This window comes from Salmo salar, chromosome ssa06 (genome assembly GCF_905237065.1).
Source record: "Salmo salar chromosome ssa06, Ssal_v3.1, whole genome shotgun sequence".
In the NCBI taxonomy this organism is placed as follows: domain Eukaryota; kingdom Metazoa; phylum Chordata; class Actinopteri; order Salmoniformes; family Salmonidae; genus Salmo; species Salmo salar.
Window position 1 is genome coordinate 20,971,242 of NC_059447.1, and position 24,364 is coordinate 20,995,605.

General features: G+C 43.0%; 1 protein-coding gene across 6 annotated transcripts in view; it reads right to left on the bottom strand.

Moving 5' to 3' along the window:
• The window catches only part of septin9b (septin-9), a 125,270-nt gene that overhangs the window by 32,319 nt on the left and 68,587 nt on the right, over positions 1-24,364 (bottom strand). For 3 of the 6 annotated variants that reach the window (XM_045719945.1, XM_045719947.1, XM_045719946.1), the window contains one exon: positions 20,482-21,234. The exons of 1 other annotated variant lie outside the window; for it this stretch is intronic. In XM_045719945.1, coding sequence (XP_045575901.1) covers positions 20,482-21,234 — 753 coding nt within the window. Of the gene's footprint in view, positions 1-118; positions 200-20,481; positions 21,235-21,570; positions 21,687-24,364 lie in introns of those variants that run through there. 2 more of the 6 variants (XM_014202870.2, XM_014202872.2) reach the window with 2 other exon arrangements.

The following is a 24,364-nucleotide window of genomic DNA, read 5'->3' on the forward strand; positions in this document are numbered from 1 at the left end:
GACAAACAGGAAACTAGAAGAGACGGAGGGAGAAAAAGAAAAGCAAAGAAAAAGAGAGGGGAGAACAAGGAAACCACACACAGTACACACTACGAGGGAGGCAGAACCGCAAACTCACCGTGTGTGTTGTCCCGTGCTGAAGAGCAGCCCCCTAGTGAGAGCCAGTCCAGTCACCGAGGAACCCCACGGCCCCTCCCACCTCACCCGTCATGTGACACTGGGCCACAGGCATGCCACACCCCCCTCTCACTCACACCACCCTCCCCTCAACATCTTCAGAGAGAGGTTAAACACCACTCATGCTTCCCATCTGAAACAGTTGGTAATACTTTGTGCATACAGTATCAGTCAAAAAACACACCTATTCATTCCAGGATTTGTATTTATTTGTTTCTATTTTCTACATTGTAGAATAATAGTGAAGACATCAAAACTATGAAATAATACATATGGAATCATGTAGTAACCAAAAAAGTGTTCAACAAATTAAAATTTATTTAAAATATGAGATTCTTCAAAGTAGCCACCCTTTGCCTTGATGACAGCTTTGCACACACTTGGCATTCTCTCAACCAGCTTAATGAAGTATTCACCTGGAATGCATTTCAATTAACAGGTGTGCCTTGTTAAAAGTTAATTTGTGGAATTTCTTTCCTTCTTAATGCGTTTGAGCCAATTAGTTGTGTTGTGACAAGGTAGGGGTGGTATACAGAAGATAGCCCTATTTGGTAAAAGACCAAGTCCATATTATGGCAAGAACAGCTCAAATAAGCAAAGAGAAACAACAGCCCATCATTACTTTAAGACATGAAGGTCAGTCAATGTGGAACATTTCAAGAACTTCAAATGTTTCTTTAAGTGCAGTTGCAAAAACCATCAAGTGATATGAAACTGGCTCTCATGAGGACCGAATAAATGCTTCACAGTTCAAGTAACAGACACATCTTAACCTGTTGGGGATAGGGGGCAGTATTTGCACGGCTGGATAAAAAACGTACCCGATTTAATCTGGTTACTACTCCTGCCCAGTTACTAGATTATGCATATAATTATTGGCTTTGGATAGAAAACCCCCTAAAGTTTCTAAAACTGTTTGAATGGTGTCTGTGAGTATAACAGAACTCCTATGGCAGGCCAAAACCTGAGAAGATTTCAAGCAGGAAGTGGCCTGTCTGAGAAGTAGTGTTTCATCTTGGCTCTTTTTATTGAAGACTCAGGATCTGTGCAATAACGTGACACTTCCTACGTCTTCCATAGGGTCTCAGAGCCCGGGAAAACGTTGAACGATATCGAGGCAGGCTCTGGCTGAAACACTTTATCGCTTTTGGCAAGTGGCCACTCAGAGTACTATGGGCTTAGGCGCGTGCCCGCTTCGACCGAATGGTTTCTTTTCCTTTGTCTGTTTATCTAAACGCAGATTCCCGGTCGGAATATTATCGCTTTTTTATGAGAAAAATGGCATAAAAAATGTATTTTAAACAGCGGTTGACATGCTTCGAAGCACGGTAATGGAATATTTAGAATTCTTTTGTCACGAATTGCGCCATGCTCGTCACCCTTATTTAGCCTTTAGGATAGTGTCTAGAACGCACGAACAAAACGCCGCTGTTTGGATATAACGATGGATTATTTTGGACCAAACCAACATTTGTTATTGAAGTAGAAGTCCTGGGAGTGCATTCTGACGAAGACAACAAAGGTAAGAACATTTTTCTTATAGTAAATCTGACTTTGATGAGTGCTAAACCTGCTGGGTGTCTAAATAGCTAGCCCTGTGATGCCGGGCTATCTACTGAGAATATTGCAAAATGTGCTTTCACCGAAAAGCTATTTTAAAATCGGACATATCGAGTGCATAGAGGAGTTCTGTATCTATAATTCTTAAAATAATTGTTATGCTTTTTGTGAACGTTTATCGTGAGTAATTTAGTAAATTCACCGGCAGTGTTCGGTGGGAATGCTAGTCACATGCTAGTCACATGCTAATGTAAAAAGCTGTTTTTTGATATAAATATGAACTTGATTGAACAAAACATGCATGTATTGTGTAACATAATGTCCTAGGGTTGTCATCTGATGAAGATCAAAGGTTAGTGCTACATTTAGCTGTGGTTTGGGTTTATGTGACATTATATGCTAGCTTGAAAAATGGATGTCTGATTATTTCTGGCTCAGTACTCTGCTGACATAATCTAATGTTTTGCTTTCGTTGTAAAGCCTTTTTGAAATCGGACAGTGTGGTTAGATTAACGAGAGTCTTATCTTTAAAATGGTGTAAAATAGTCATATTTTTGAAAAATTGAAGTAATAGCATATCTAAGGATTTGAATAGCGCGCCACAGGATTCAACTGGCTGTTGAGTAGGTGGGACGCAAGCGTCCCACCTAGCCCATAGAGGTTAACATCAACTGTTCAGATGAGACTGCGTGAATCAGGCCTTCATGGTCGAATTGAAACCACTACTAAAGGACATCAATAAGAAGAAGACTTGTTTTGGCCAAGCAATGGACATTAGACCAGTGGAAATCTGTCCTACTCTGTCTAATGATTCCAAAATTGAGATTTTTGGTTCCACCCGCCAAGTCTCTGAGATGCAGAGTAGGTGAACGCATGATCCCCGCATGTGTGGTTCCCACCGTGAAGCATGGAGGTGGTGGTGTGGGTGTGCTTTGATGGTGACACTATCAGTGAAATATTTAGAATTCAAGGCACACTTAACCAGCATGGCTACGGTCTCTCGAGTGGCGCAGTGGTCTAAGGCACTGGATCGCAGTGCTAGCTGTGCCACTAGAGATTCTGGGTTTGAGTCCAGGCTCTGTTGCAGTCGGCCGTGACCGGGAGGCCCATGGGGTGGCGCACAATTGGCCCAGCGTCGTCCGGGTTAGGGAGGGTTTGGCCGGGAGGGATATCCTTGTCTCATCGCGCACTAGCGACTCCTGTGGCCGGCCGGGCGCAGTGCACGTTGACACGGTCGCCAGGTGTACGGTGTTTCCTCCGACACATTGGTGCGGCTGGCTTCTGGGTTGGATGGGCATTGTGTCAAGAAGCAGTGCGGCTTGGCTTGGTTGGGTTGTATTCCAGAGGACCCATGGCTCTCGACCTTCGCCTCTCCCGAGTCCGTACGAGACAAGACTGTAACTACTACCAATTGGATACCACGAAACTGGGGAGAAAAAAGGGGCGAAAAATACAACAACAAAAAAAAACATACAAAAAAACAGCATGGCTACCACAGCATTCTGCAATGATACACCATCCCATCTGGTTTGCGCTTAGTGGGACTATCATTTGTTTTCAACAGGACAATGAGCCAACACACCACCAAGCTGTGTAAGAGCTATTTGACCAAGAAGGAGAGTGATTGAGTGCTGCATCAGATGACCTGGCCTCCACAACCACCCGACCTCAACGGTTTGGGATGAGTTGGACCGCAGAGTGAAGGAAAAGTGCTCAGCATATGTGGGAACTCCTTCAAGACTGTTGGAAAAGCATTCCAGGTGAAGTTGGTTGAGAGAATGCCAAGTGTGCAAAGCTGTCGTCAAGGCAAAGGGTGGCTACTTTGAAGAATCTAAAATATATGTTTAACACTTTTTTGGTTACAACATGATTCCATATGTGTTATTTCATAGTTTTGATGTCTTCACTATTATTCTGCAATGTAGAAAATAGTCAAAATAAAGAAAAACCCTTGAATGAGTACTGTATATTATAACGACATTTTGATGTCGTTATAATATACAACTAAGTGTTTGTTGTCATTCAACGCTAGACAACTCGTTTTCATATTAAAAAAAATTACTTCAGAAATACTGCACCAAACATCTTTGTTAGATGTACAAATGCGCAACAAAAATCTAAATCTGAGTTATCTTAGATTAATTCTGACCATTTTGAGGAAGTGTATACTGGCTACGGCATCTCAAGATGGACAAACAGTACTATTGCTACTTTGTTGTTTGTTTTTCAAGCAAAGTTATTTTAAGGGAGTATGAGAGCACACTCATTCTTAAGGCTTCCACATGCTTCGGTTCGGCTGGTGTCTAGCCATTTCTCTGTGTGTGTGTGTGTGTGTGTGTGTGTGTGTGTGTGTGTGTGTGTGTGTGTGTGTGTGTGTGTGTGTGTGTGTGTGTGTGTGTGTGTGTATATAGACACACCGTCCCTGCTCCTCTACCCCTCATCCTTCCCTTCCCCCTAGCCACAGGTTTGAGAGAAGCCAGCCTGTCCATCCCCCTGGTCCTCCTGTCTGTCCCTGATTTACAACCCGCCAATGACCTGCTTCAGCCCTTTGTTCCTGGAATTCACAGGATCCCAATCATTTCACAACACATACCAGAGGACTAGCAGGCCCAAATAAACATGATGCCACGTGTTTACTTGCTATTGTGGGAGCTACATCCAACAATGGATAAGGAGGATTGAGAAGTAGGTTAAATATTTTGTACTGTAACTGTGTAGCAGGTTTACGTGTTGCAAAACTGTGTCCATACCGAGAAAGGGATAACATCTTGTAATTCTTTTTGACCACAATTTTACCACCATAGCCCCATCTCTCAGCTTTATGGCATTAATAACAAACCACTCAGTGGGGCTGCTGTTCGGTTGAAACAAACATTCAGGAGTGTGCCTTTAATTCTTGATCATTAAAGGAGAGTTGCTCCCTTGAAATCCCAGTTCTACAGTGGTTCTAGTTTCTACTGCAGTGGTTCTAGTTTCTACTGCAGTGGTTCTAGTTTCTACTGCAGTGGTTCTAGTTTCTACTGCAGTGGTTCTAGTTTCTACTGCAGTGGTTCTAGTTTCTACTGCAGTGGTTCTAGTTTCTACTGCAGTGGTTCTAGTTTCTACTGCAGTGGTGTACATACTGCTCCAGGGAGAGGCATGTCTCAGTAGGTTCTTTGATACAACTAGTTGTCTGTGATTAAAGAGCGAAGGAAACAGCTGTGTTTCTGGCCACACAGGAAGTGAAATTATATACCTACCAGGGGCTAAAGCACCACATGTCTAACACACACACATGCGCAATCCATCACCTGAGTTTTTTTGGGGATGAAAGGGATCACTTTTTCACATTTAATCAAATACCTCATTCGTTTTTACAGCAACTACTGTTCCTGGATGGATGGCTTTATTTGGTTTCATTCATCACAAACCCTGCTGGTCCAGTGAAATGACTGAGTCTGTACTTTGTGAAAAGTCTTCGGGTAATTTATGTAAGAAACTGAATGTTTTCTCTGAACAGGAGGAGAAAGTGAGCAACTGGAAAAAGTAACCTTGGACAGATGACCAAAATCTCCCCTAAAAATTCCATGGTTGTAGATTCATGACAGGTCCCAGTTTATGTCCAACCCTCACACACCAGCCCTGAAGAACCCACATCCACCTAACTATTAGACTGTGTGCCAAATGGCACCCAATTCCCATAGGGCTCTGGTCAAAAGGAGTGCACTACATAGGGAATAAGGTGCCATTAGGGAGGCAGATTTACTCTAGCCTAATACTCCCTCAACATACACCCTCAGCACACATCCAGCCAGCTCCCCACTTCCTGCTCGGGGTCAGAGGGGTGATCACGCATCAACATCAACTGGGAATAAAAATAAATCCTGGGTGTATTTAGTCCGTTTTACAATGTTTATAAGAAGCCCTGTATTCTCTAACTAAAGGCACCCTATTTCAAAGCCCTGTATTGTGTGTGTGTGTGTATGTATAAAATCAGTAAATGCAGAGAAACTATGTTTAAAGAGGGGACCGCTAAGTAGATAAACCGTCAGAGTTCTGTGGTTTTCGGAGCACAAGTTTGACTTCATCACAGCGTTGCTGTCTTTCCTGAGAGTTTTAGAGCCACCCATTCGCTGAAGCTTTCCCAGCTGTGTTGCTAAGCGCTGTGCCAGATTGATCCGGTCAGCACCAGGGTAGTGTAGACTGAGCATGTGCAGAATCCTCCGTAACCAGAGCCCCCTGGGTCCCTCCAACACAACAGTAACTCTCATTACTATCCCTTAGACAGGACAAGTCAAAGAGAGGGAGAGAGTACTATCCAACTTTTACAGGATAACAAAAGCGCTGTGGAAGGACAACAGCCTTTTTTTAATATGTTCTTTAGAGTGTCTCCAACTATTTCTTCTGGTTTTCTGATAAAGCGATAGAAACAGAGGAAGAGAGAGGGGAGTACTGGAACGAGAGAGAGAGGGAGAGAGAGAGTACTGGAGCAAGAGAGTTTTCTTCCCTCCCTGTCAGCCCAGAGGCCTTACTTTAGGTAAACATGGTAACATGCCATCAGTGTCTGTTCCCTTTTTCCACTGAATTACAGAAAGAGTTTTGACTTGGCTTTAATGAAGACCATTTGCTAGGAAGAGTCGCGCACACGCGCACACACGCACGCGCGTGCGAGTACTTACAAAACTCAGTGTGTCCTTGTCTTGTTTTCCAGTGGAGCTGCTCCGTGTTGTCCTGCTGTAAAGTTCTGAGAAGACTGAATCTTAAAGACAAAATGTTGTACTGTACAACCCTCCCCGCACTTCTCAAAGTCTAGCTTTCCACTCAAAACTTGGCCGCTCATTCCAGGCTTGTCTCTTTTTCATTCCTCTGTTCTCTCTCCCTCCATCTCTCCCCTCTGTCATCTCTCTATAGCTGAGCATCTAGCAGGGGTCCCTGGGGCCCAGAGGACTGTGGAAGGATTGGCTCTATTCTGTACATTACTACACCCTCAACATTGATAACACACTGTATTTCTGCAGTGGGAACAAAGCTAACGTACTGCTCATCCACCCCCCACCACCATTCCTCCACCAACCTCCCCATAGATTCATCAGTCCCTAATTCATCCCAGCCAAGCCTACTGAAGTCAGAGTCACTAAATATCAAACCAGCTATATCCTAACCAAACCTGGTCCAAGATCTGTTTGTGCAGTCTCGTCTACTTCAAAGGCAATTTGGCAAGACAGCACAAACTGATCTGGGACCAGGCTAGCTGTATCCTACCTGAAAGCAGAGATGTCAGCAGAGAGGCCCATCTGAAGGACATAGTAGAGGGACATCATCTTATTGTATGATCAGACATTGAAAGACACATGTTTTTCTCATTAGCAAAAACTGCATCACAAAATAAGTCCAACAGTCTCTCCTAAACATCTTTGACTCCAAACTGACTGAACACACAGAGTGATGCCAGAGCTAAAGCCAACCATAATTTGTTTGATCGGCACAACTTGGCTCGTGCCTTTAGTATCGACTCCATTTGAGTGGCTGCCCTGCGGAGAACATGGGCTTTCCAAGATAAAAGACCTTCGTTTGACGGAGACGCAATGCCAGAAACCCAATAGCAGGGGCCCTGTGGGCTGATGTTACTGGAATAGATGGAGCCAAGATGGAGACGGGTCTTGGCAGGGACAGTGGAGAGCTGCTTGGCTGACCTCCCCGTGCGTGTGCTGCAGCGGGGCTTTCAGACCATAGAAACACAATGTATAGATTGAAGAAACATGGCGTTTTCAGTGTTTCAAATCACATTTGGTTTGTTCAACTATGGTTCCAATCAAAAATGTTCAGCCAAATATCAGATTACATGCATTTTATTACCGGTGACTGAATTTCAAACAAATGTTCTGCAATCATACACATAGCTGAAATACACTGAGAGCAGATAGAGGAACTGTGCCATATCATAGAAGTAGGAAACCAGTTCCAAACCATTTCTGCAGTCTGTGTAGGTGGGATGTACAGACAGCGAGGAGAGGAGTGTGAGAAAGAGAACAAAGTGAAAAGCCTGATTGAGGTGTGTGTGTGTGTGTGTTTGTGGAGAGAGATTGAGAGGAGAAAAGGACCGACGTGAATAGCCAGCTTGTGTCCCACAGGTTTCCAGACAGAAGGCTGAGAATTCAGGAGGACGGAGAGAGAAGGAGAAGACCGAGAGACCAAACAGGACCACTATTGTTCCCATACAGTATACGGGGAAACCCAAAAATAAGGGCATGTGAAGGCTGGCTCACGCACATTTTAGTGGGAAAAGCAGTTCTGTCGAGTCATGTCTGCATTGTAGTCATTCTACACCTTCACTACATTCTTTAACACTAATAATCCCTTTCGAAGAGATAAGTCAAGTTCCAATGTAGTTGGGCCCGTAAGTGTCTGAGTATAAGTGCTGATCTAGCATCAGTTTTGAGTTTTCGATGATAATGAATAAGGTTGGAGAGTTTCTAGAAACCTCTAGGCCTACGTTAGAAAGTATAAAGTTTAGTGTACAGTGGGAACAGAATCAGCTAATGCCCTCTATTGTCGTCAATGTGAAAGATGTGGGAGTTTAATTAACCACCAGAAATACAAAGCTTCCTGGGGTTCATTTTTAACTAAAACACTTATTTTACCTCAGCAGTATATCCTTCTGGGCCATCCTGTCAGAAAATACAAGAGAAGACAGGAAATCGTGTGTGTGTGTGTGTGTGTGTGTGTGTGTGTGTGTATGTATAGGGGTGTCATAGGGGTGCAGAGCTCTGGGAAAGGAGGAAGTACTTCCTCTAACATGCTGATATAAACCCAGCAGAGCACTACAGTGAATCATCCCATAGAGCTGAGTTACGTAGAGCAGACCATTGAACTAGAATGACATTAACTTGAATGGGAAGGTCTGTTCTAGTTACTCCAGACCTTACCTCACTGACTTTCCCTCTGCATAAAAACACTACTGCCTGGCTCCGGTTTGCTGCTGGTCCCAAACCATCTCTCCACACCTTTAGTCAAGTATGTATACATTACCAAAGTAGTGGAAGTAAAGAACAACAAACTCACAGATGCTAGGGACAAGAAACAAAACAAGAAACAAAATACTGGGCCTCCCGAGTGGCGCAGCGGTCTGAGGCACTGCATCGGTGTTCTAGAGGCGTCACTACAGATCCGGGTTCGATCCTGGGCTGTGTTGCAGCTGGCTGTGACCGGGAGACCCATGAGGTGGCACACAATCGGCCCCGCGTTGTCCGGATTAGGTGAGGGTTTGGCCATCTGGGACGTCCTTGTCCCATCGCGCTCTTGCGAGTCCTTGTGGCGCCGGGGCGCATGCACTCTGACTTCAGTCACCAGTTGTACGGTGTTTCCTCCGACACATTGGTGCGGATGGCTCTTAGGTTAAGCGAGTAGTGTGTCAAGAAGCAGTGCGGCTTGGCAGGGTCGTGTTTCGGAGGACGCATGGCTCTCGGCTAGAGGTCGACCGATTAAACAGCATGGCCGATTAATTAGGGCTATTTCAAGTTTTCATACAATCGGTAATCGTCATTTTTGGACACCGATTATGGCCGATTACATTGCAATCCACGAGGAGACTGCGTGGCAGGCTGACCACCTGTTACACGAGTGCAGCAAGGAGCCAAGGTAAGTTGCTAGCTAGCATTAAACTTATCTTATAAAAAAACGATCAATTTTTACATAATTACTAGTTAACTACACATGGTTGATGATATAACTAGTTTAACTAGCTTGTTCAGCATTGCATATAATCAATGCAGTGCCTGTTAATTTATTAACGAATCACAGCCTACTTTACCAAACGGGTGATGATTTAACAAAAATGCAGTCGCTAAAAAAAGCACGAACGTCGAACCAATTTACCTAACCATCAATGCATTTCTTAAAATCAATACACAAGTATATTTTTTTAAACCTGCATATTTACTTGAAAGAAATTCATGTTGGCAGGCAATATTAACTAGGGAAATTGTGTCATTTCTCTTGCGTTCAGTGCAAGCAGAGTCAGGGTATATGCAGCAATCGTCGCGAACTGTGTTAAGACCATTTCTTCCTAACAAAAGACCGTAATTAATTTGCCAGAATTTTACATAATTATGACATAACATTGAAGGTTGTGCAATGTAACAGCAATATTTAGACTTAGGGTTGCCACCCGTTCTTTAAAATACGGAACAGTTCCGTATTTCACTGAAATAAATATTTAGTTTTCGAAATGATAGTTTCCGGATTTGAACATATTAATGACCCAAGGCTCGTATTTCTGTGTGTTTATTATATTATAATTAAGTCTATGAATTGATAGAGCAGTCTGACTGAGTGGTGGTAGGCAGCAGCAGCAGGCTTGTAAGCGTTCATTCAAACAGCACTTTCCTGCTTTCACCAGCAGCTCTTCGCAATGCTTGAAGCACAGCTCTGTTTATGACTTCAAGCCTATCAACTCCCAAGATTAGGCTGGCAATACTATAGTGACTATAAGAACATCCAATAGACAAAGGTATATGAAATACAAATGGTATAGAGAGAAATAGTCCTATAATAACTACAACCTAAAACTTCTTAACTGGGAATATTGAAGACTCATGTTAAAAGGAATCACCAGCTTTCATATGTTCTGAGCAAGGAACTTAAACGTTAGCTTTTTTACATGGCACATATTGCACTTTTACTTTCTTCTCCAACACCGCGTTTTTGCATTATTTAAACCAAATTGAACAGGTTTCATTATTTACTTGAGACTAAATGTATTGTATTATATTAAGTTAAAATAAGTGTTCATTCAGTATTGTTGTAATTGTCATTATTACAAATATATATACAAAAAATATTAAAATATTTAAAAAAGATTAATCGGTATTGGCTTTTTTGGTCCTCCAATAATCGGTATCAGCGTAGAAAAATCATAATCGGTGGACCTCTACTGTACTCTCGACCTTCGCATCTCCCAAGTCCATACGGAAGTTGCAGCAATGGGACAAGACTGTAACTACCAATTGGATATCACGAAATTGGGAAGAAAAAGGGTTAAAATGTACCAAAAAAGTATTATTATATAATAATCAATTGTAATAGAAAGGAAAACCCACACCTTGTCTGTTTTCTCCTGTATTTCTATTAGCAACATATATGAAGTATATACTGTACAGTATATACATAGCCAGCACAGTCTAATAAAAAGCATGAGCTGGCACACACCCAGAGAAAATTAGAGGTGTAGAGGTGCTGACTAACAGAGAATAAACTGGAAGCTATAAAAACAAAGAGTCACACTCCATATCTATTACCTCCCAGTAATTTATTGGGTAAAAAAACTGTGCTGGCCTTCTTCAGGACAGTAAAGTGGTATAACTGATCCACAATCTGACCAAATGTTTACTGACAAAGCAGATGGTGTGGACAGGGGATGTCCTACACTAAGGCAATATTGTGAGCCATCTTATTGCTATGACAACATGGCTACGCTGCAATACGATCAGGTCGTCCCTAGTGACACAAAGCTGTTGACATAAATGTAACAGGACAGGACATACGCCTTTGTCAAGTCATGTATAAGAAGTGTAATGTAATCTCTTACAGACAGTGGGGAATACCTGCCTAGTTACCCAAGTCTGGGAGAGATAACCATCTGTGGAAAATACCTACCTAGTTACCTGAGTCTGGAAGAGATAAAGACCTGTGTGGAATACCTACCTATTTACCTGAGTCTGGAAGAGAACCACCTGTGTAACAGCATCTCCTACTGGTTGTTGTTAGAGCTGCACCAATGGGATGCTGTTTTGTTGAGGTGTTAATGTCAGTGGAGAAACCAACACGTACTGTATGTGGTGTGTGTATCAACAGTCTAAAGTGGAATTTTCTTCTCTACCAGTTTTCTTTGTCTGTGGCGATGCTATCTGTAGAAGTGTCTTCTTTTTCTGGGAGTGTTTTAGGTTTTATTTATTTGCACCAAAGAAAACAAGTGAAAAACATAAACCATACTAATAAAAATAAAAAAACTGGTAAAAACGTTGTGCAGGTAAGGTTGGAAGCCCAAAAGGGCTTATATGAAAACCAGACCACCAAAAAACAATACAAGTAAAAAATGAATTGATCAATCAGATAATCAAACATGTTTTTTCTTAATTAGTATACTTTGTTTGTGTGTGAGTTAGGCTACATGGAGGGGATTACTGGGCTGTTTGGTTCATCATGCTGACCCCTAGTCTACTACTGGGTAGTTTGGTTCATCATGCTGACCCCTAGTCTACTACTGGGTAGTTTGGTTCATCATGCTGACCCCTAGTGTACTACTGGGTAGTTTGGTTCATCATGCTGACCCCTAGTCTACTACTGGGTAGTTTGGTTCATCATGCTGACCCCTAGTCTACTACTGGGTAGTTTGGTTCATCATGCTGACCCCTAGTCTACTACTGGGTAGTTTGGTTCATCATGCTGACCCCTAGTGTACTACTGGGTAGTTTGGTTCATCAGGCTGACCCCTAGTGTACTACTGGGTAGTTTGGTTCATCATGGAACTCCAGAGTATGGCACCTCTGTACCTGATAGCAAATTGACATGTGAGGCAGTGGGGAGGGTAAAATGTTATGGTAGTATCTTGTGTTGTATGCATGGATTTGGTATCAACCTGAGTCTCTATTCAGTCCCTTTTATCACAATTAGTCAACTGAGAAACACAAAGCAAAAAAACTGTAAAATATTTTGTGTGGCCAGAGGAATAAAAGACAGCTTTCCATTCCGGTCTTCTCTCTCTAGCCGGAATGGCACACACACGTCATAAACAACAAACACACTTCCCATCTGTAAATTATTCATCACTGAAGACATTTCCATGCCTTGTGACATGCACAAGTCCAGCTCCTCAGCCATCCCTTCTCCTTGCCATCAATAGCTCTTTATGTGGGAGAGAGGGAAACAAACACCATCTTAATAGGTTGTGACTGCAGCCTGAGAGAACACTCCCCCAGTCAGCACATGACCCTGCTGCTCCCCTCGGGGAGATACTGAGTCACCCAGAACTATCACTAATTCTGATCAGAAGTCACCCCACTAGCATCAAGCTAATCGTCATCAAAATGACTTCACGGTATTAGCATAGCCTGAAGCTAATTCCCATGATAAGCAACAATTGTACTATTCTGTACTACTCACATTAGCCTGGAGGCTAACTTTGATCAGCAGCTAAAGCTCTCCAAGCTTAAAGGGTCAATCTGTAGTTGCTACATATATTTTTTTACTTTATGATATGCACCCATTTATTCTTGAACTGTCGTAACCTATCAGAACCCAAAATATAAGCTTGTGCTAGTCCACTATATATCCACAAAACATGGTTAAAATGTTGATATCATGAGTCATTGCATCCGTAGCTCTTTTGATGAATTTCAGAGTGGTTATATTTCTCCAGCCCCATCCCTCAGCTTTTTACTGAAACATAGGCAGGGCGATCGCTTTGTTATCGTTTCAACTACGATTGCCCCTTTAAGGTTAATTTTGAACATACAGACTAGCTAATTAAAATTTTTCTCCACAGCAGCATAATAGTGAGTCTGATCAATGTGTCATTAGAATTCACAAGGCTCCTGAGGGCTTTTGGCCCCGATGGCCTGACCTTTGCCCTTACAGGATGTCCATCATGTGACCAGAGAGGAATGTGAGTGGACCAAATAAATGAAAAGGACAGAAGTACTGCCCGGATTTATTCCTCTCGACAGGAATGTCCTCCTACTCGGCTGACACACAGGACACATACAGTATGTGGTGTGCGCGTGCATACAGTATGTGGTGTGCGCATACATACAGTATGTGGTGTGCGCGTGCACACAGTATGTGGTGTGCGCGTGCACACAGTATGTGGTGTGCGCGTGCACACAGTATGTGGTGTGCGCGTGCACACAGACACACATCACCCTAGCAGACCTCTGACAATGAAAAGGCCTCACAACACAACAAGAGACTACAAGCTTGCGGTCAGACTAATGATTTCTCTCTTTCTTTTTCTAAATGTCTATTGGCTGTGTGTCACCCTGCATGACCACATCTCACAGTGGAGAGCTAGCCTACCAACCAAGATCCTCACCAGTCCAGTCCAGGGCTAACTAGTCATCCACAGAGCCCATCAGCATGTAATCAAGGCTATGCTCTACTTCCTAACTGGCTGTAAGGAGCTCCTTGACTGGCAATTTTTTTCTCAAAAAGACTGTATAGTCTATATGTGGCTCCTATCTGTTCTGGAACTAGTATTCCCACTCCATTCTCCCAATTCTTAGCTTCCATCACACAGCCTTAGAGAGCAGATTAAGCAATTCATGCTATAGAGAGACTCCCATCTTCAACCAACAAAACATGAGTAAACACTTAAATTACTTCCTGTGGTCAGGGAAAGGTCACGCTACAGTAACGAGAGGGGTCAGTGACATCAGCGAGGGGTTTACCGTCGTCCTGTCTTTGGGGTTAAGTCACCTTCTAATAGTCACCTAAGAAGTCACCTCGTTCCTTCACATTACGTTTCCCTCCCTCATCCGTCAAACAGAGCATTAGCAGAAACAAACACCCGACAATATGGTGCCAGTTAGTTGGTCTAACAGTTGACATTCCACAGATACACAGTAAGGTCAACAGAATAAACCAGGGTCGTATATATTAGAGCACAGCGTAGCAAAAGGTTTTGCAATGGAAAACAACAATGAGCGTTTCTTATTGGTTCAGTCTGTTTTCTTCCATTTGGTGCCTAAAGAATACAAGCTAGTCCTTATGATTAGTACTACTGCACATAGACTTTATGTGTGTGGTTTTCTAAATACTTCCCTTGACACGCTCAGTAATACTGTCCTTAGGCTGTCAGCACTGGCTGCTTTACCCCACCTGAGAGGCGTGTGTTTGTCTGTTTACTCTGGCTTGGTTCTGCTCAGTCCTTCAGTTGACAGCCAAGAGAAACTTGAACAAAGGTCCTACAACAGGAAACCAGAGGGATGGAGAGAGAGCGAGGGATCGAAAGAGAGAGGGAAGGAGAGAGGGAAAGAGAAAGACAAAAGGAGAGCAAGAGAGTATGCGTACAGGCTCACTGCGTAGTCACGTAGAAGCCAGGCATAGGCAGCTGTGTGTGTGTGTGTGTATGAGATCATTTCCTGTGGAAGCACCAGCCCTACAGAAACGTCTTCCAACATTTTACAGCAACACATTTCAAGGCTTTGAAATCCAATTGAAAACGTTCAATCACATACTAAATGTAATGTTTCACATGTCCATGCAACACACTGACAATGAAGCATTTCACTATGGACCTATAACGTTATGACAACGTAAAGTCCACTGTAACGGAGCAGACTGACATTTGACACATATTGTACTTGCTGTTGAATTAAAATGGCCAATGGAATAAAATTGGCCATTGCAAATAGTTAACTATCAATGGAAGATTGCAAAAACAAATCCCTCTCTACCCATACACTATGTTAAAGTATTTTTACTGTGGTAAATTAAACACACCTTAACGTAACACATTTGATTACCTAGTGTTTAACACCACCCCCATAAAGGTACCTGTACCTTACCCTTGTAACAGTAGTCCATCTCTAGCACCTGTCCCCTAGGCCAGACACCCGTAATACATGTCACAGGGTTAGGGTTAGCGTGCGCGCACACACACACACACACACACACACCTGAATTACTGTCCGACAGACAGGGTGGCCTGAGGCACCCAGGCAGGTTGGTCACACTCAAATAGAGAAGGGGCGTGACGGAACCTACTGTCCCTGCAGGCCACACACACACACACACACACACACACACACACACACACACACACACACACACACACACACCAGGGGAAAGGAGAGAAAGTCCCACTGGACTGCCCTCTCACAGTGCTGTACACTGGGGGTGCCAGAGGTAGAAGATAGAAGATACGGATGGAAACTCACTGATACTTCCCAAACGTGTCTGAAAACACACTCCTCCTACACAGGGCTTAAACGTCTGAGTCCCCACCCATCCCACCATTGTGGAGGTTGAATTAGCTATGCTTGGCTGTGATTGAAAATAAAGCGACATAAACCTTGTAACAGCAAAGTTGTCACTCAGACCATAGAGATACATTTATTTGATAAATGTATTGTCTAATGGTTTAATCATTCTGTTTCTCAGTCCTCTAACTATCTCACAGAGGGGGCACTAGTAGCCGACACGCCTCGTTCAGAGGAATGCTTTCACCCCTAGTTTACAATGACGGTCCTCTCATCACTACAGATTAATTTCTGGAATATGGGTTTAAACTATCGTTTTAGTCCCAAACACAATGTTAAAGCAGAGAAGTAAAACATGTAGTCAACCACAGCAGCTAACCCCTTCAACATGTAGTCAACCACAGCAGCTATCCCCTTCAACATGTAGTCAACCACAGCAGCTATCCCCTTCAACATGTAGTCAACCACAGCAGCTATCCAATTCAACATGTAGTCAACCACAGCAGCTATCCCCTTCAACATGTAGTCAACCACAGCAGCTAACCCCTTCAACATGTAGTCAACCACAGCAGCTATCCCCTTCAACATGTAGTCAACCACAGCAGCTAACCCCTTCAACATGTAGTCAACCACAGCAGCTAACCCCTTCAACATGTAGTCAACCATACCGACCCCCCTTTAACAGTATGTGTTTACTCTAAGCTGACTATAGGGGTCAAATGTGAGTTTCCAGTTTATTCCCGCTCCCTAATAACATTTATAGAATACCAGGGATCCATTTCGCCCACATCTGCACACTTCCCCCTCGGTTCAACACCCCCTCTCACTCTAAAGGGGTTCTCTCTCACACGCTCACTACAGGAGGAACTTACCCCCTTTCCTATCAAAACAATCTTTGGGATTCTCTCTCTCAGTTCAAGGGGCTTTATTGGCATGGGAAACGTGTTTACATTGCCAAAGCAAGTGAAACAGATAAACAGAATCTCTCTCGCTTTCATTACCAGTCATGTCTGGGTTCTCTCCTCTCCTCATAATACCCCAAGAGGAAAATATTAGCCAATGATGCAGGTCAAAGGGTGATTCCTGGACTGGTTCCATCTTACTTCACCACCCACACACCACTAGTCCTCAGCCCACCTTTCTCAAGATGTTCTTCCCTTCTTGTGATTTGAGGAAACTTTTACATCAGTAAAACATCTGATACTGATCTAAACCCAAGTAAAGAGTTTGTGCTGTGATATTCAGTATGATAACCATGACGAATACTCAACCAACACAAAATGCAGGACTTTCCCTGTTTGGAGCCATTCATTGGTCCCTAGGTGAAAACCCTGCCTACCTGGTGAGCTAAATCAAGTGTACGTATATATTACAGCCCTAGGAGGCCATGGTAGATTGGCAGAAAGTTATTTCAGCCATCGGAGAGGCTGTTTGTAACAGTGATGAAACAGCCAATAAGGAGCAGTCAACAGAGAAGCAACAGCAGCGCAGCGGAAAAAAATGGAAATTGAAGGGTTTCTATTTCTATGCTGCACATTTATGGACTCCAGATTTGGAATGTCACACCTACCAGCTGCCTGTGTCTCCCTTGGAGCAGACTACACAGACAGCATGAACACAACCACCTTATAGGAGCTCCACTTACAATAACACCACCATACTGCCTCACAGGGGCTTCACAATAACACCACCATACTGCCTCACAGGGGCTTCACAACAACACCACCATACTGCCTCACAGGGGCTTCACAATAACACCACCATACTGCCTCACAGGAGCTTCACAATAACACCACCATACTGCCTCACAGGGGCTTCACAATAACACCACCATACTGCCTCACAGGGGCTTCACAATAACACCACCATACTGCCTCACAGGGGCTTCACAATAACACCACCATACTGCCTCACAGGGGCTTCACAATAACACCACCATACTGCCTCACAGGGGCTTCACAATAACACCACCAAATGTATCTAATATTCTGAATTCTGTTTTTGTAACTTTATTTTCATCATCAGTACAGTAAGGGTTCATAGTGGATGGAGTTACTATGGCATCACCCGGGTCTGTTCATTATAACAAATTATAGTTCAGAACGGGGCACGAGGTCATCAGGTCAACGCCAAGTCTGACATCACACTTAAAGGGGCACTTCAACACTTTTGAACCTCATATTCATTACCACATAACACACCGGTACAGTATGTGCTGGAGATAATGAATGCGATTAAAAAGTGGTAAAGTGGCCCTTTAAACTTCCCCCACAATAACCTAAGACCTCTCCCACGAGGAGACAGGAATAAGTCAAGGCTACTTAGACCTTTAATGAGAGGTAGGCCTACATATAGGAAGCCTTCAAGCCCCCACAATGTCAACATTGCATCATCTGTACTCATACACTCATGACCTCACTCATACCTCCCTGACCCTTCAAGTTGAAACAGTCCCATCTGAGGCTTTTGTGGTGATTTGACAAAAGGCAAATCGGAAGCCGAAATAACATTGACTTCATTGCCCTTTTCATCTTTAAAACTGGATGGGCCGAAGGTTTGGTATGCCTGAATCATAGTCATAGTTCTTAGTGCACAGTTCCTAGCCACAGTAGGATGACAGGTACTTTTCCCCAGAAACATCTAAAATTATGACATATGACTTAGGAAAAAGCACCACAGAATGTTCTTCTTTTATCTCAAGGCTTTGCTAACCATGGCTGTGTCCCAAGTGACACCCTACTATGTTAATTTGTGCACTACTTTTGAGCTGGGCCCATAGGGCTCGTCAAAACTAGTGTATTTCATAGGGAATTAGGGTGCCATTTGGGACGTACACCAGCCCTTCACACCACAGCATACTTCTACCATTAGTCACTGTGCTTCAAAGTTCAAACTAGAGCTGGGACTATAAACCACAAATGATTAACACCAACCACTTAGCGTGGGTATTTCACTAATATCGTTCATTACGATAAATAACGTATAACGTAGGGCCCTACTAGAGAAATGTGAAGTTTGAAATAAATTCAGTTTGTTAATATGGGTGATTGTTAATGGGACAATAGATGGTTACAGCCATCACACTAGTAGTAGTAGTTTAAAGGGATACTTCGGGATTGTATCTAGTTCCCCAGAGACCCACGAATTCCTGGATACCATTTTTATGCCTCTGTGTCCAATATTAAATAAGTTAGAGGTAGGTTTGCAAGAAAATGCAGATACCCATAGACTTCCAGTCATTGTGCTAACACTAGTTAGCAATTGCGCTAGTGCTAGTTAGCAACTTCCATCAAACTACAAGCAGAGACATAAAAATGGTATCCAGCATTCACCTGACTCTGGGGAAGTAGATTAAGGATCTCATTGCCAAAATCTCGAAGTCTACCTTGAAAGAGTCAATTAAAAAAGCAGTGGTTCACATTCATGTTATAAATGTATCTTTCAATTTATCATTATCCTATTCATTCAGTCAATTTAGGGCTGGGTGGTATACCGTATTTTACTATATACACACACCGGTAATGATGCACGGACCGGTTTGAGTTTCTTGACCTTCTGTAACAGTATGTTTGGTTTGTTAAATGTGATACGCAACTCCTATGTGAATAATGTGTGTTTTTATAGTTTATTCCATTTGCTACTAGAGTCACAGTGGGGAAATTATAGTAAAAAGTGCAGAAATTGATGAAAATGCTAAAAAGTATTTTTGTTTGGAGTATAAATGGAGAAAGCCCCATTGAAATCCCGTATAATGTATTTGTTGTCACCCTAGTGTCATGAATTACTCAAAAGCATATTTAGAACTTGTATTATTCAAAAACCTAAAATACCGTCAAATACCGTCAAAAATACTGCGATGTGATATTCTGGCCATATCGCCCAGCCCTAAGTCAATTTATAGCTATATGAATGTGGCCATATCACTCAACTCTAGTTCAAACCCCAAAAAGCTCAAGGCTAGGTCAGGTTAGACAGAGGAAAGGAAGGCTATCTATCATTCTGGTTTTGAATGATCCATCTTTACAGAAGGACTTTACTGCATGTCTACACAGGACATAGCTGAAGTATAGACCAGGAACTATGAAACACAACCACTACTTTACTGCATTCTTAACACCGGAGTCTACCCTGTAAAAACATCACTTCCAGGAATATCTGAAATGAAAACCAAGGGAGTACCACATCATGTATAGTTCAGTTTCACAATTCACAGCTATGTCAACCTCTGTCTGCTTCAATTCAGTCCTTCATGAGGGCCGGATGTAATGGTTAGAGTACACTAAACTTGGCTGGCTGGCTGGCTAGCTGACTGACTGACTGACTGGCTGAGCCCATTTTTACTGCTGGGCCTCAGCTGGGATCCTCATCATTACTCTGCCCAATATTCCCAGTCAGACATCCAGACAGCACAGCAGCAAGAGCTCATGAGAAACCATCTGTAATGGTACTGTCACCTTGCAGAGTTCGGCTGCACTTTGTCTGAGTAAAAGGTGACTATTCACATGTCAAATAAGACAGATTGTGTATCTAAACTGTCTTGAAAGGGTGTGAGCACTGAAAACAAATGCAATTGACCTTCTACAACACAAATGATTCTGATCAAATCAAAGGAGCAACCCCTGAACTTTAAAAAAACAAGTGTGTACTTCTTACTTTCTCTACATTCTCTCTCAGCACAGAGCAGTTGTGAAATACAGTCTTCAAAATAGAGAGAGCACACAGAGGTGAAATGAACAAGCATTAGAGACTAATGCATAGATGTGTCAGACATAGAATTAGATTGACTTACTCTCTATAGGTCTGACGACGGGTGTCTCGCTGACCGGGGGCTGTGTCCTCTCACTCCTGGGCTCCACCAGGCTGGGCAGGGGGCCACTGGGCGCTGCGGGGTGGCTGTTGTTCTCCACCACCCTGACCGGAGGTGGTGCTGCCATCTCTGGCTGTCGGAAGACAGGCATCTCGGGTCTCCTGGAAGTAAGGCCCTCGACAGGACTGGCCATGGTGGGGTCGGTCCTCCTCTGAGGGGGGTCAGGGATCCGGGTGGCTGAGGGAGGCTGGGAGTCCCCCCTCCTGGGTGCCCCGGGGGGCTCGTGGGGCCGAGAGAGGGAGATCTCTGCCCGTCTGTGTGCCGAGCTGGAGCTGGAGCTGGTGGAGCTCTCTGGGAGGACTCCGGCTCGAGAACCAAGGCTCTGGGCCTCGGGCCTCTTCAGGCCGAAGCGGGCGATACCTGGGCTGGGCGAGCTGTCAATCTGCTTGGACGACACCTCAATGGAGATCTCGGTCCGGCGGGTGTAGGCTGTATCCAGGGCACGACCTCCTACCACGCCCCCGGACAGCTCCATGCGTCTCAGGTTGGTTTTGGGAGAGCAGGGGTTGGAGTCAGAAGGTGAGGTTCTGGAGGGGTAGTCAGAGTTGCGGGAGGAGCCCAGGTCGTGGAAGCTTCGCTGGCTGGAGGTGGAGGAGCGGAGGTTGGTCTTACGGGACAGAGGGGAGGGGTTGATGGAGACGTCAGACTCCTCCACCTCAAACGACCTCTTTAGTGCTGGAAAAGAGAAGACATGTTGTGGTCAGTCAACACAGACGAATTGTGTTGCCTTGTAAATTAATCAAGTAATATAATGAATGGATTAATAAACATCAAGATATGCATCAGTATATATCACAATCACAAAGGCTACCAACATACAAGAGGGGAAAGCGTTTCAGATTTTGATTCATCTCTTGGAAAAAATTGTATGCCTACAATTTGATTTCTAAAGTGTTTGAGGAACGCTATTCAAAAATCAAGTTGAAAACGGAATCACTGTGTCACATAAAACAAAAACCCTACGGAATCCCAATGAAACTAAAATATTAACAGGGAAAGTCCGTTCATTACCTGATTTAATACGCTTCACATATTTTTTCATCATTGCGATTTAGTTATTTAGCGTTCCTTCACTGAAAACGTGACTGACTCACAACAAACCGATGCGCACACTGTTCAAACAACCACAGAGCGGGGGGTGTATTCATTACCTCTTATGACGGAAACCGTTTACGGGTTAAGAACAAATGGAAGCAAACGGACCGAAACATGGCGGGACCTACCTGAATTTGTCCAATGGAAACTCTAGGTTTCGTTGCAAAACTTTTGGAGTAAACTGTTTCTGTTTGGAGTAAACGGTTTCTGTTAAATATTATAAAACATTTTACAACAGAATCGGCGTAATGAATACACCCCTGCGCTCGCCCTGCCCATAAATTGTGAGGAATCAGCAGGTATTTTTCAATAAAAAAATACTCAAATTCTGTTCAATTCTGCCCATTGAATAAAAACGCGGTTCTATCAACGAATAAAATAGATAAGCAGCAACAGGTTGGCTAACGGTGTGACCTTTATATATACCATCTATGGGTGGGACCTTTATATATACCATCTATGGTTAGGACCTTTATATATACCATCTATGGTTAGGACCTTTATATATACCATCTATGGTTAGGACCTTTATATATACCATCTATGGTTAGGACCTTTATATATACCATCTATGGGTGGGACCTTTATATATACCATCTATGGTTGGGACCTTTATATATACCATCTATGGTTAGGACCTTTATATATACCATCTATGGTTGGGACCTTTATATATACCATCTATGGTTAGGACCTTTATATATACCATCTATGGGTGGGACCTTTATATATACCATCTATGGTTAGGACCTTTATATATACCATCTATGGGTGTGACGTGCATCATGTGTTGGTCACATGGCACACTTACATTTATAGTAAAACCTGAAGCTGATTATAATATAATTATCTTTAGTAATTTCTTTAGTAATCTCTTTAGTAATTACGTTTCTACAATAGAAGGACCAATATTAGTCTAGCCCAGCTCACTAGAAATAGTATCCTACGCACTCTTCAGCATTCTGATTTCTAGTGAAATATCTTCACGCTTCAAATAAATTAAGCATCATCACACACCCAACCACCCCCATTTGCACACACACACACACACACACACACACACACACACACACACACACACACACACACACACACACACACACACACACACACACACACACACACACACACACACACACACACACACAGGGCTTTTGCCCAGACAGTTTCATGCTATAATCTTTATAAAATTATCCTTGAAAGCTAGCTATAGTCAGAGCATTCTTATGCTATTTAAGTGTCAGCCATGCCAAATTCAATTTATTATTCCATTAGCAAACACTGAGTTCTGCATATCAACAGGATGCCTTAACTAACCAAGGTAGACAGGGGAGTTGGCTAAAGCACTGGCAGATCTGGAGCCAGGCTAGTAGTGCAATGAGTCCCAGGTAAAACGATTTGGGACCTGGGACTTATTGTTTCCAGTTGTTGTTGTTGTTATGTTTCTGTTGTGTTTCTAAGTTGGCCTTACAGCCGTACAGTCAGGGTTGGGTAGGTTACTTTCTAAATGTAATCCGTTACAGTTACAAGTTACCTGTCCAAAAGTGGAATCAGTAAAGTAACTTTTGGATTACCCAAACTCGGTAATGTAATCTGATTTCATTAAGTTACTTTTAGATTACTTTCACGTTAAAATGCATTAGAAGAAGACAAACATGTACGTTACCAATTGAACGACATCTATTTCAGGATAAATCAATGTTCAAGTTTACATAGCTGGCCATATATGGATGTAAAATTTTACTTTATGGGTTTGTTTGTTATTATACTACATATAATAATATGATTAAATGATATCCTTACATTAAAAACCAAAGTCTATCAGTATAGATTAGCCACATTGTTTTACCAGAGCATAACCCCCAAACTAAGGACATATTAGCCAGCCCTACTCTGTTGTTTATGATTTTGTTGTCATGGAGGACTGATTGGGCTCATTGATTCCAGTTGATAAATAAATGCTGGCTTGTGGAATGGCATGCTTTGACCAATAATAACAAGTGATATCTGTATCGCCGTAGACTAAACCGCTGCTATCATCCTTACCTCCAAGCGTTTATGCAAGTTGGATAATCTTTGGATGCCAACAGCAGTCGCACCATTGGAAGAGATAGCTTGAACTGTAGCCTACAAAAGCCTCTTTCTGCTCTTTTCCCACAATCAAACCCATTTGGTGTGTCATCAACCCCTGACTTGTGGTCAGACTCGCTCAGGTGGAACAATCTTAAATGTTTTCAATGCTGATTTGAATATCATTGAAAAACAGAGAAGTGTCAAAGATTTTCTTTCTGAATTTAAAAGTAATCCTCAAAGTAATCACCTAGTTTTTCAAAAGTATCTGTCATCTGATTACAATATTTTTGCTGGTAACGTAACGGATTACAGTAACTGTTTTTGTAACCCCTGACATGTAACAGATTACATGTAATTAGTTACTCCCCAACCCTGCATACCATATGGGGTTCCATTGGTTTCGTGTCAGTTTGGAGGTTGCGACACCTGGCTAACCTCTGCTCCTCCGGACTAGGGCCCTGGAGCTCCCAAATAAACAACCCAGCCAGCGCCAGCATCTTCCCCACTCAGAAGGCCCCAAGCCAGGGAGCAGCATGGGGGTAATAGACCCCCTTATGGAGTACACTATTTCACACACTTGGTTCTTTTTATCAGGTTTTTGTGTGGTATTACTGAATAAAAGCCATGCTGGCTGCAG